We start from the raw sequence: 13,990 nt of genomic DNA, 5'->3' as shown, positions 1-13,990 counted from the left end.
ACAGGTGGCCACGTCTCTGATGGGTCTGGATAAGCCTATGACAGGATTAGAGTAGGATGTGCAGGGTAGGTGAATCGGTCAGGTCTTGCAACTGGGTCTTCTACAGGAATATCTTCCCTGTGGCAAGTGATTAGGAGTTGTATGTTATGTGAGTTTCAGAATACGATTTCAAAGAAATAAGGCAAGGATAATGGGTAGGATAGCCCTCATTTTCAGGCACAGTCAAATATAGTCGTAGCAGTTGGCAAAGGACATGGTTCAGATACTCCAATCCTGGATACTGGGTGATGGGAAGGGTGCTCTTTTGACACTGATTCGTGGGTATGGTGGGAATATGAGTGTGTGAGGATATGTTATGGAAAATCTGTATTCTGAATAGGCATGAGGGATAATGCCTTTCTGTGAAGACCTTCGTGCTACCTACAGCATATTGCACATGAGAATTCTAGTCTCTGCAGATACACAGTCCACGGTGGCTAGGCAGTGTTTTTTCTTTGAGAGACAAGAGCTGTACAAATGCTGGTACAGTTGATGGTTAGTGGCTTGGTGTGAATGGAGCCGTAAGAGATGAAGATCATTGTCCAGGAAAAAGTCACATTGGGATGAGCAGGACCAGACGAAGCAAATAAGAAAGAATGAGTTGTCAACCAGAGTTGTGGGGAAGACCTACAATGATTAAAGAAACATGTTATAAATGTGCTATGGAAGCAGATACAGCTTCACTGCAAATTTAAACGTAGTCAAAGCATCATGGACAAACAATAACTAATTGAAAAAGAAGTTAGCATTAGAAGGGCTCTGTGTGAAACATTTAATGAATTCAGAAGTAAAATTCTGTCTATTGACTGACAGAAAATTGTAAGAAGTTTCTGTCTTACATTCAATCGGTAAATGGATTGAAACTATCTGTTCACCCACACTGGGACCATAATAGCATTGAAACAGGGAATGACAAAAACGGCAAAATACTGTACTAGGAGTGTGTCTTTCACTTCCAAAACTGTTTCACAGAGGAAAATTGCAGTGCAATTCCTCCTTTAAATCGTCTCTCAAACGACAAAATAAATGACCAAAGGGTAGAAAAGCAAATGAAATCTCTCAATAGAGGAAAAGCTCCTAGACCTGACAGAAACCAGTTAGATTCTATACAGAGTATGCGAACGAACTTGTACCTCTTCTAACAGCAGTGTATCATCAGTCTCTGGAAGCTTGAAGAGTTCCAGACAATAGTAAAAAAGCATAGGTTATTCACGTTTTCAAGAAGGATTGTTGAACCGATGCACAAAACTATGTGCCTGTACCTGTTATGCAGGTCTGTTGTAAAAGTTTGACATGTTCTGTGCTCGTGTGTTATGACTTTTCTGGAGATCAAAAATCTCATCTGTAGGAATCGACAGCCATTCAATACAGTCCCACACTGCTGCCTAATGAACAAAATATGAGTGTACAGAATATCAGACGAACTGTGTGGTTGGATTGAAGAGTTTCTAATGAACGGGACACAATGTGCGAAATGCAGTAACATGTGCAGAGGATTAACCTCGGTGCAGGGAGTGGCAATTGACCCTCAACATAAACGAATGTAACATATTGTGAATACATAAAGACTCTTTATCAAGGATTACATGATTTCAGAACAATTATTGGAAGTAATTATTTCCACAAAATATCAAGGAGTATGAGTCTGGAGCAGTTTGAAGTGGACAGACCACATAAAGTTAAACGTGGGTAAGGTGGATGCCAGAGTGTGACTCATTGGAAGAATCCTCAGGGAGTGTAGCTCATCAACAAGGGAAATTGACCGATTCCTGAATATTGCTCATCAGTCTTGGATCCGTATCAGATAGGATTGATAAGAGGAAATAGAGAAGATCCAAAGAAGTCCAGCATGTTTTGTTAGAGGTCCATTTAGTAAGCAAAAAAAGTCATGGAGAAACACAGCGAGCTACAGTGGTGGAAACTGCAAGTTGGGCATTCTGCATCGCAGTGTTTTTTATTGTTAAAGTTTCGAGAGCATACATTCCTGGAAAAGTCAGTCAATAAACTGATTCCCCCTAAATATATCTTGCAAAAACACCATGTAGATAAAATTAGAGATTGGAACACACAGAGGCTTACCAGGAATTGTTTTTCCCACAAACCTTATGCGACTGGAAGAGGGAAAGGGGGAAGTGACACCGGTACACAAAGTACCCTTCACCACACACCCTAAGGTGGCGTACAGAGTACAGTTCAGATGCAGATGTAGAGGCTGTGGAGGAATGTAGATAAATGTGGCCCTGTGTATCATAAAGATATCTGCAAGGCAAAGTGTTTATGTGTGATGATGTAATTGATTAGATGTATAAGGAAAGAAGTAGTGGGTTTGGAGTTGGAAAAAACATGGGGAGAGGTAGTATACAGTAGTCTCCAGGCTGTGAGTGCGGGGGTTGTTGGTGCAAAGGGAAGTGGCATCAACAGTGATGAGTGGGGGATCCAGGTAGTCAGGTGTCATCCCTTCCTCTTCAACGACCACTCCCATACAGTCTCACCAACTGTGGATAGTGATGAAAATTCTCTTCCCCAATATGCCAAATGTCTCTCAAAGACTTTCAGACAGACAACATCCACCAAAACTAGTCCTCAAACAGAGTCCCTGTGCCATATCCTTACACACCACTCATCCTCCAACCACCTAAAACCTCGCCAACCACAAGCTGCAAAGGAGCACCCTCCTTATCACCTGATATCATTGCGGACTGGACCAATTGAACCATGTCCTGCACCAGGACTTTGGTTGTCATTGTGCCCGGAAATGAGGGACATCCTAAGCTCTCCCCCCCCCCCCTGCTCCCCCCCCCCCCCCCCAAGTGGTATTCTACTATGCATCCAACCTACACATGCTGGTCTATCCTTATGCCACTACTACCTCTACACCTTGCCACAGGTGTCATATCCATGTGGAAAACACCTGTGCAAGACCAGCCTGGTTCCTCCATTCAGCACATGCTATTCCAGTCCTGTCACAGGCTTACCTATCCCATCAGAGGCAGGGCCACCTGTGAAAGCAACCATGCCACCTACCAACTCTGTTGACATTTCTGCACAGCATTTAATCTGTGCATGGCCACCAATCAGCTGTACACCAGTATGAATGGCTACCACCTAACTGACCAAGAACAGAGTTGAGCAATAAGTGGCAGAACATGATACTTCGCACAACATGTTCAATTTCAGTGGCTGCTTCACAACCAATGCTATTTGGATCCTTCTTCCCGACAGAGGCAGAAATCCAAATGTACCCTTCTGATCAGGGCGTCATTGCAGTCCATAGGGTGATGAAAAAGGTAGGTGCATCCCTAGTGCCCACATGCACTCTTTTTCTGTCGTTTGACAAAGTAGTGCTTCCGTCCGAGATCAAACCAGGCTATGAAGTTATCACAGACTGACTGTACACTCCATACTCAAATGTCATATCGACACCCGGCCAAGTGTGTAACCTGTGGTAGGGGTACTCACAAGGGTGATTGCCTCCTCCTCACTGCATCAAGTGCAATGGTGACCATACAGCCTCCTTCCAAGATTGTCCCATGCATCTTGATGAGCGAGCTATACAGCAGATCTGGGTGAAGGAAAAGGTACCTTACCCTGTTGCTCGCAAGTTGTTGGCTAATCAGAAACACTGCGTTTTACCATCTGGCATTTAACAGTACTGTTCTTGCTACATCTTGTTCCACGAAGAACATGGCCACACAGACATGTGATCTCAAATTCAGCACTGTTATTGTTAGGTCATCCTGTGTCACGTTAATATCCCCGTCTCCTCCTCCTCCTCCTCCTCCAGCTGTGCAACAAGTCACCAAACTTTCACCTCACATGCTACACCACCGGCTGGCCTGAAATTACAGAAGGAATAATCCTGTGATGACTTTTTATGTCCCTCCAGCCAACAAACATTTGAATTGTTATCTGCTATCCTCGTCAACAGTGTCGCCAGGTGATATCCTCACCCGGCTGACCTCCATGTTGCCAGTGCGCACTGCCAACCATTGTTCTTCCTCGGACTCCGCAGACTGACGGAGCGAGACTGCTGATGCCTCTGTAGATCTTGTGGAGCAGGATCCTCCACCAGAAAAAGTTAGTCTCTGAAGACTGGCACTCGGCAGCTGCTTAGGTGACACACTTCATTTCTTTCCTCCTCCCTTTTCCTTGTCATGACTCCACACTTCATTTCTTTCCTCCTCCCTTTTCCTTGTCATGACTCCAGTGGAACATTTTCTGCCAGAAATCCAATAAATAGGAATTACAGTTGCTCTTGGAGTCACAGTGTCCACTTGTTCTCTGCCTCCAGGAAATAAAATTGTGTCCTCGTGATCACTTTGAGTTCTCACATTTCTTTATTTCCAGTCCACTTTGACTTTCCCTCTGAAGGTGGCATTCCATCTCATGCGGGAGTCACGGTGCTCATCAGGGATGACATTCGTAGTCAAAACATCTCCGTGACTACCCAGCTTCAAGCTGGTGTAGTCTATATTTTCTTTCCTCACGTCACCTTTTCTCTATTTACCATTTACAATCCTCTGTCGTTCGGTGTCATCAGGGCAGACTTCCTCCAGCTTATTGGGCAACTTCCTCACCCCTTCCTGCTGCTCAGTGACTTTAATGCACACCATCCCCTTTGGGGTTCTCAGAGACCTGTCTGAGAGAAGCCCTCTTGGCTGGCCTTCTCAATCAGCTTAACCTCATCTGCCTGAACACAGGAGCACCCACATCCTTTTCAGACTCTACGCACACCTATTCCTATTTGGACCCCTCCTTCTGCATTGCTCAGCTTACCTATCATCTCAAGTGGTCCATTCTCTCCGACACGTACTTAAGCAACCATTTCCCTTGTGCTATCCGTTTGCTGACTCTTACCCTGCCTATGTGCACACCTAAATGGCAGCTTTCTAAGACTAACTGAAAGGTGACCTTCAATGAACATTAGTTCCCTAGTTGTGAATTCCAGGTAGACTACCCTACCAATGTTATCTGTACCACTACAGAATGTTCCATTCCTTGCACTTCATCTTTACCTCACCATGCCCCAGTCTCCTGATGGACTGAGAAATGCCACAACACAATTTTTACCCATCAGCCTACGATTGCAAACTCTTTTTGTTACAAACAGTTGTGTGCGCAGACATTGTGTTCTTCGGGATAGCAAAAAGAACTAGTTCTTCTAATAGTTCCACTCCCTCTTCCGCCATGTGAGCTAACCTCTGGCATCTCTCTGAGGTCAAGATCCATTCCCCAACTTCTGGCCTGACCATAGCGGATGATGTCATAGCGGATCCTACTGCTATCTCCAACACCTTGGGCTGCTATTTTGCTGAGATTTCAAGCTCTGCTCACTCTCACCGTGCCTCCCTCCATCAAAAACAAATTGAAGAGGCGCAGGTGATATCCTTCTCTTCTCAGAATCGTGATTGCTGCAATGCTGCTTTTGTTATTAGGGAGCTAGATCATGCTCTCACTCCATCCCATTCCTCCGCCCAAAGGTGAGACGATGTTCACATTCAGATGAAGCAGGACATTTCTCTTGCAGGCAAGCACTTTCTCCTTCATACATACAGTCGCATGTTGGGCAGAGGGCACCTTTCCCAGACACTGGCTTGGAGCCACTGTCACACCCATACCTAAGCTTGGTAAGGACAAACACCTTCCTTGTAGCTACCTCCGCATTTATCCCAACAGCTTTGTGTGCAAGGTAGTGCAATGTGTGACTCATGCCCGGCTGGCATGGTGGTTAGAGCCTCGCAATGTACTAACCACTTAACAATGTGGATTTAGAGTGCACTGTTCTGCAGTTGACCATCTCGTCACTTTGTCAACCCATGTAACAAATAGTTTTCTGTGGTAATACCAGACTGTGGCTAAGTTCTTCGATTTGGAAAAAGGCTAGAGGACTGGTATCCTCACCGAGCGAGGTGGCGCAGTGGTTAGCACACTTGACTCGCATTCGGGAGGACGACGGTTCAATCCCGCGTCCGGCCATCCTGATTTAGGTTTTCCGTGATTTCCCTAAATCGCTCCAGGCAAATGCTGGTATGGTTCTTCTGAAAGGGCACGGCCGACTTCCTTCCCTGTCCTTCCCTACTCCGATGAGACCGATGACCTCGCTGTTTGGTCTCTTCCCCCAAAAACCAACCAACTGGTATCCTCTGTACTCTCTACACGTGGGACTTCAGAGGCTGCATGCCCCATTTCCTTCAGGAATTTTTAAAAGACCAGGAGACCAAGTTTTCAAGGTATGCATGGGTTCTGCCATTTCGAACACCTTTATCCAGGAAAACGGCATGCCTCAGGGTTCAGTCCTGAGCGTTGTCCTCTTTGCTATCGCCATTAACATTATTATGGCCTGTCTCCCACCAGGCATCTCCAGCTCCATTTTTGTTGACAATTTTGCAGTCTATTGCGTTTCTCCATGGGCTTGTTTTCTTGAGCAGTGTCTTCAGTATTGTCTCAGTCGTATTTACTTGTGGACCATCAACAATGGCTTTTGCTTTTCCATGGACAAAACCATTTGTATGAATTTTTGGTGGCGCAATTGGTTTCTTCCACCATCTTTTCATCTTGGGCCTGCTGCTCCTCCGTATATTGAAACTACGAAATTTCCAGGCCTCATACTTAATAGGAAACTTCCTTGGTCCTCCCACATGTCTTACCTGGCTGCCTGCTGTACGCAGTCCCTCAGTGTCCTGCATGTCCTCAGCGGTACATCCTGGGGAGAAGATGGGACCGCCCTCCTCCATTTGTACTGGTCCCTTGTCCTTTTCAAAGTAGACTACAGGTACTTCGTTTATGCATCTGCACGTCCGTCCATCGTATGCCGCCTCAATACAATCCACCATTCATGGCATCCATTTAGCCACTAGAGACTTTTACACTAGCGGGTTTGAGAGTCTGTATGCAGAAACTGCCAAACTATCGCTGTGATTTTCTACTCAGTACCTAAAGACGCTACTCCAGACTCACTCTATCACTGCAAGTTTCTCAACCTTCACACGGATCTTTGTGTAGCGCTTTTTGTACACTGATGGCTCCCGGACAAACCGTGGTCTCGGGTGTGCCTTCATTGTTGGCACCGACGCTTTTCGGTATTGGCTTCTGGAACACTGCTCAGTATTTACAGCGGAGCTCTTTGCCCTGTATCAGGCCGTGCAGTACATCTGGCGACACAGACTTTTAAATTGTGTCATTTGCTGATACTCTCTGTGCTCTTCAGAGCCTCTGTGTGCTGTACACCGTCCATCCCTTAGTGCTGCAAGTCCAGGAAAGCTTTCATTTGCTCATTCTTCATGGAGCCCTGTGACATTTATGTGGGTCTGTGGTCACACTGGTCTGATGGGCAACAAGTCCACTGACGCTGCTGCCAAGGCTACAGTCCTTGAACTTTGGCCCGCTAGTTCTTCCATTCCCTCAGATGATCTCTGTGTTGCCCTTTGTCAGCAGGGGATTTCTATTTCACATCACCGCTGGTCTTCCCTTCATGGGAACAAGCTCTGGGGAATTAGACCCCTCTCAGCAGCTTGGCCAACCTCCTCTCGGCCCTCTTGCCATGAGATCATTTTGGGTAGGTTGCATATGTGGCACTGTCTTTTTAGCCATTGCCATTTGTTAAGTGGTCATCCCCCACCACTTTGTGCTCATTGTCCTCAAGTGTTGACTATTCGCCATTTCCTGATGGAATGTCCTTTTTTAGCAAACAATGTGCAAACTGTTGACCATGTTTTACTTTTTATCCATCATAACAATATGGTAAAGGACATTTAATCTTTAGTTTAGGACCTCCGTTGTCTCTATGAAGTATTGTATGGACCTTTCTCCAAGGCCATGGCTGCAACTGTGTTTCGTTCTGTCGATTCATTTTTAACCCCTTTTTTGTCTTCACATTCTGTGGTTCTGTCATGGGTGTGTATGATCCTAGTAGTTTTTACGCCCTAAAACAAAACAAACAAACAATTGCAGTATGAATATGTACATATATGTGCCTTTATGGCAGTGGCATCTTCTGTGGGTGCACTCAATCATCTGAACCCAGGCAGGACTCGTGAGCAAATAGAGAATAATGGCTGGAGAACACTACATGTGTAGGCTGCAACATGTGGGAATTTGTGGTGGATGGGAGGCATTTTCAAGTGGCTGAAGCAATTAAGGCAGCCATTCTAGATAAGCAGAGCATTTGTATCAGAACCCCAGTCCGGCATAAATTTTCACATGTCACTCTTGCACTTAATGCATTGCACGTATGCAGCTGAGATCAGAAAATTTCTGTTTCATTGCATATATACGGTTGCTGAAATGTACAAATGATGTCAGCTCTTTTGGACATGTGTGAAAGAACATACACCATACACATATATGTCATTTGAACGTCTTTAAATTCTCTTCCCATTCCACCAACCTAGTTTCAGATCCTAGAGCTCTGCATTTTGCCCCTAAATAGCGGTGGAGGCAGTTGCTGTTCTAAGATTCATGTTGTGGCTGAGCTGAAGTTAGAGTGCACTCAGACCACTATTCCCAGTGTTTGTTCATCTGATCCACAATACCGATATCCCAGGAAATGGCTCATGGTAATCAGTTACTCCACTCCTCCTATCACTTGCATTTGCTTAATGGTGCTTGTTAAATAGAAATGTGGAACTACCTGAAAAAATTGGTTTATGCAGCATCTTCATAATGTAATAGCTATGGAACCATTAGACACCATCCGAGGAAGGGTGCATCAGTTCATGACCCTATGGTGCATGTGTCCTTAGAAGCAAGTAGAAGACAATTTGATAATTTACTAATAAGTTTTGGACTTCAGTATTATATAAAAATGTTCTTTCGTTGATAACTCAAAATCAAAATATTTATGAACAATTGTTTTTATAGGTCCTTTCATTTACATTAACGTGAGAAACCTGCCCTCAAAGCACTTTAAAGGAGTGTTGATAGTCTTATACTTCTGCTACTTTGAAAAAGAAGAAAAAGTGTGAAGTAGAAAGACTTCAAAATGTAACACATGCCTCTGTGTAATGCAATATAATAACAAGTAATTTGTCTATTTGTTGCTTACTGATATTTCATAAGATTTATTATTTTAGAAGATGTATGATACAATGATATATGTATGCACATATTTCTAGAAATCGGTGGTGCAGTGCTTGCATCAAATATGCTACCATTATCAGTGTCGCATATTTAATGTTATGAGAGCATAGTCTTTAACAGCCAGAGACAATTTCAGTCAAATTATTTTGGGTGTGGGACCTTGTCATATGTGGTTAAATTAATGACGTTTCAGGTGCTACTGAAGGCAGCATTCATTATCCTGATGAAGCTGCCTGCAGTAGCAACTGATATACTGTTAATTTTATCAGATGTCCAAAAGAATTTATTGAAGTATTTCATATTATTTATTAAAAAAATGTTGTAATATGTTTGCAGAGGAACAGCCGTCACCAAAAAAATCCAGCTGAATGTTTTAAGTTCTCTGTAGAAGATCGTTTCCAGTGTACAAAATCAAAAAAGGTGAAGTATACATATAGAGCAGAATACAGCCTTCCTCTGGGAATTCCACTTGATGCAGCCATAAACAAAGAGGAAGTCACAGCATATGAGGCACATCGAGCGGAAATGGAAGCCAAAGGCCAACGTGTGTAAGTTGTCTTTATTTTGTTAATGTTGTGGGAATAGAAATTTCAAGGCTTCAAATTACGTGAGCAATATGGAGAAAGTTTGATTTCTTTGTGTATGTTGACAAGTCTTCGGACATTTATGTTGAAGGGAATGAAGATTCTCATAAGGTGTCACAAGGTGATCTTGAAGATAATGACGATCCAATGTTGAAGAGTACGGTTTTTAATGACAGCTGCAGTATTACAGCAATGCTATATAACAGACCATGAGTGTTCTTCAGTTTTATCATCTTCTTATTTTGTTTGATGGTACCAATCATAGCTATAAGTTTTACTTGCTTATTTTACTAAGTTTAAGGAGGCAAATATGTTATTTGTTAGATTCTCCTCCGCTAATGTGAATCAGCACTACTACTTACACTGTTCTAACTTATCACAATTCTCTTACTCATTAACATGCACATTCTTTTTTAGATTAATCAGATGATGTTCACAATGATCAAAGATGGTTAATGAACTGAATAAAACAAATTTATGATTAAAGACTATTCTGATTTCCACTCATTCTCTTGTGAACATTTAATGAAAATTATGTAGGTATATGCAGAATTATGAAGGAGAGAAATAAATTATGTGGTCTCATCCAGAGAGAAAAATCTACAGTCATTGCACGGATGAAGGCGAAATAAAAGGAATATATTCATGATGTGAATGGCAATGCTTGGACTCTGTAGATGGTCTGTATGGCATTACAGTGAATGCACATTAGACACTAGCTTTACACACAAGGTGAAGAATGAAGGGGGTAGAGGAGAAACCTGTGAACATGACACAGTTAAATGGCAGTGCAGTCACACTACATATGACTTTGTTAATATTTTACATTTCTCAGCAATATGGATCACAAACCAATCACTTTTTCTGTATTATTTAATTATTTTTGGCACATTGAAGACAACTTGATTTTTATCTGTTACAAATTTTCAGCATACAGATTGAAGTCGACAGTTTCAAAGATTTTCGCATGTAAGTTGCCATGCAATCATGGCTTATTTAGTTACGTATTTGGAAAAAGGTCGGTCTCTCTCTCTCTCTCTCTCTCTCTCTCTCTCTCTCTCTCTCTCTCTCTCACACACACACACACACACACACACACACACACACACACACACACACACACACTGACCAAAATAATGTAGTACTTTTGCAGACACTTTGTGAAAATGTGGAAACTCTGCCTGAGGAAAGCAATGTAGGCATCCTGGACAGTTTTAACGTAAAAGGATTTGTCTTTAAAATGGGAATTACCTTGCAGATCAGTCAGTTATATATGCACTTGCATTGGGGTGCTTTCATCCGAAACAGTAAATGGTCTAAAGACACCTTGAAAACAGATGTAAGACTGGCAGTGCCATCCAAACAGTTCAGAAACTTTTATTAATTCTTTCGAAGCCACAATGAGTTCTTCAAACCTAATGTTTTCTTTAACACAATTGTGCTTAGGGAACTGGACTGTGTTTGTCAGTGTGCCCCTTCTACAACATGATTTTCTGTTAAATGCATCCCAATCAAATCGGAAAGAAGTTATTTCTCTTCTTTCAATGTCATAGACTGCACAGCGTGCAATCAAGTCCACTTAAAATTGTGTGATCTGCAATTCGTTTTGGATGTTCTAATTTTCGTTCCTGCATTCCTTTTCACTTCATAAATTCAACAATAGCAAGTTTTAAATCACAAAATCATTCCAGGTGTGCCCCACGTTTTAACCAATGTACTTTGCAGTTTTGCTCTTTATTCAGTTCCACTGAAAACTGTTGCAACTGACAGTAGGATAATGTGTGTGACTTTCAAAATTGTACTGTTTGTACCAACAATTTTGTTACTTACTGTGTGCCTGCAAATGTAGCACAAAGTGCTTCTTGATCTACAGAACAATGAATCCCATCTGCCGATTGTTGTAATTTTGTGCTCATTCATTGTCAACGAAACTGTGAAATTCTTTCTGCTTGGTACTGTAATGTCATTTCGTAGAATGTTGTTGTACCCATTGCTGTGTGACTGCGCAATATATGGTTTGAGAATTCTTATCCCTACCCTCCACCATTCTATTGATTTTTAAAGGCATGTTATGATAGATCGCCAACTACCTCTTTCTGTGCAAACAGCCACTGGACCTGTGAACATCCTTCATACGACGACCAAATAGCGAAGGATAAACAGCACTGACACCGCGATTGTGCTGAACTGAAGAAGAGCCATGCTGACTGAAAAATGTTACATCACAATACTAAATGAAAATGTTATGCTGTAGCTGGTACTTCTGAGGAGGACTGAGCAAAGTCAAGATGGTCCAAACCTTGAAAACGTCATTGACAACTTCATTATTAAAGTGTTGAATGATTTCAGTTAGTTCATTTCCTCTTATAGTGGACAGATAAAAATATTAACGTGGCACAAAGAACTAGGTCTTCTTCCCTAGGTTTACATAAAAGTCTTTAACGCATGCCATTAATAATAATGTCCTACCCTACATATATCTTATCTTTATGGGAAGTGATAAGTTAAATACGTTTTAGATATAACAGACAGAAGGCATGGAAGACAGTGGTTCAGAGAATCTTGCTATGAACAGAGTAAGAATCATACACTCAAAACAAAAACTTTAAGTCCATGGATTCTATTTGTCTTGGTAAAAGAGTACTTTGTTGTTTCAAACATAATATTGAGTTAGTTACTATTATAGACCTGACAGGACTGGATGAGTGGGCACAATTCTTGCTGTTAGATGTGCTTCAGCAAAGTTGTTTTGGGATTACAGACAGCTTGGTGAATGGTTCTTTTGGAAAAATTCTGGGTGTGTTTGAAATCTGATTTTCAGCACCTTGTCATTGTTGGTAACTTTGACTGGAAGAAATTGCATGTTTTTTCCCTGATTATGGACAGCAGCAGTAAGCAGTCTTGCCTCAGCCACCAAATAATACAAACAGTCATAGCTTATCACACAGTGAGCATAGAACAAAATATGGCCAATGCTGCTCCCCTGGATCAGCTAGAAGTCTCATGACTCATGGTTCTGGTAGCTGAAGTATGAGCAAGGTTTTCTTACCACCACCCTAGTGGACACCTGCAACGGTGCAACCAAAGAAGAAATTGCAGGGATGAAATAGGTAAAATTGTGTTTAGTGATGAACACCAATTTTGCTTTGGTGCCAGTTGTCAATGCCACATTAGCATATTATCGCAACAAAGGAGCAATTGTGTAAGAGGCCAAAAAATTACAAAAAATCTATATCTGTTGTTCGTTGTATATCTCTGTTGTCCATTGAATGAACATGAAGCACTGCAGTTACATCCAGCTCATCCAGCATATTTTGCTGGCAGTCTTTTCATTTCTTTTTAGTGTCTTTACTGTGCTAGGTTCCTTATCCATGCTCAAAATTAATTTCTCAAGACTGGTATCAATGTGTCATGTCCTGCAGTAAGATCTTAAGCGGATTTACATAGGAACAAAGAAAACAAGTAATATATGTTAGAATGGTATCATTATTGTAGTAACTCAGTAATGGGAACATTGATAGTCCCATTTCTATTTTATTAATACTCTATCTTTTAAATTCCCTGCACGTCATTTTTGTATTTCATTATCTTTGCAAATGAAGTGAGTAAGGGGAAAGAAATCAAAAGTGTTACTTATGGAAACCATATCTCAATTAAAATTGTATTACTAGTCATTTGGCTTAAGAATTTAAAATATAAATTGCTTCCAGGGACCCAGGTCAAATTGTGCGGCCAAAAATAAAATTATTCTCCTGCTTGGAAGCGTTTACTCAACCAGAAATCATAACTGGTTTCTACAGTACAGCTGTTAGTGAGAAGACCACAGCTCGGAAGTAAGTGATACAAGGAATCCCTTGTTCTTTTAATTTAGCCGCCTTTTGGTTATAAAAATCTATATGGTAATATAACCCTTACCCTTAAACTGCAAGGTTGAAACATTTTTTGTGTAGAAATCTTCAGTAAATAGGCACATTTATGAACCGTTTTTTGTAATCTTCTTGCTTAATTACAAAAAGGATTTTATGTTATTGGATTATAAATTACTGCCTTTTTTTCTTCAATGCATTAACAGCTTTCTAAAGTCCTTTGCAGTATATGGATGTGGAAACTAAACAAAAAAAAAAGTTATTACACAAAATTACTAAGTTTTGGGAGGATTGTATTATTAAAAATCTATGAAAGATTACTTTTAGTATGTGTTTGTAACTGCTGCTTCCTTACAGAAACACTACTGAAATAACAAACCACCTTCTTGGACCTACTGTGAAATAAAGAGATACCTTATACAT

General features: G+C 41.6%; 1 protein-coding gene across 1 annotated transcript in view; it reads left to right on the top strand.

The window, feature by feature from the left end:
* Positions 1 to 13,990, top strand: part of LOC126473894 (ubiquitin carboxyl-terminal hydrolase 5) — a 165,520-nt gene that overhangs the window by 98,983 nt on the left and 52,547 nt on the right. The window contains exons 10-11 of the mRNA XM_050101234.1: positions 9,454 to 9,665; positions 13,412 to 13,534. Of these exons, the coding sequence (XP_049957191.1) occupies positions 9,454 to 9,665; positions 13,412 to 13,534 (335 nt within the window). The remainder of the gene's footprint in view (positions 1 to 9,453; positions 9,666 to 13,411; positions 13,535 to 13,990) is intronic.

This window comes from Schistocerca serialis, chromosome 4, assembly GCF_023864345.2.
Source record: "Schistocerca serialis cubense isolate TAMUIC-IGC-003099 chromosome 4, iqSchSeri2.2, whole genome shotgun sequence".
Taxonomy (NCBI): domain Eukaryota; kingdom Metazoa; phylum Arthropoda; class Insecta; order Orthoptera; family Acrididae; genus Schistocerca; species Schistocerca serialis.
This window is presented reverse-complemented; position numbering and strand designations above follow the sequence as displayed.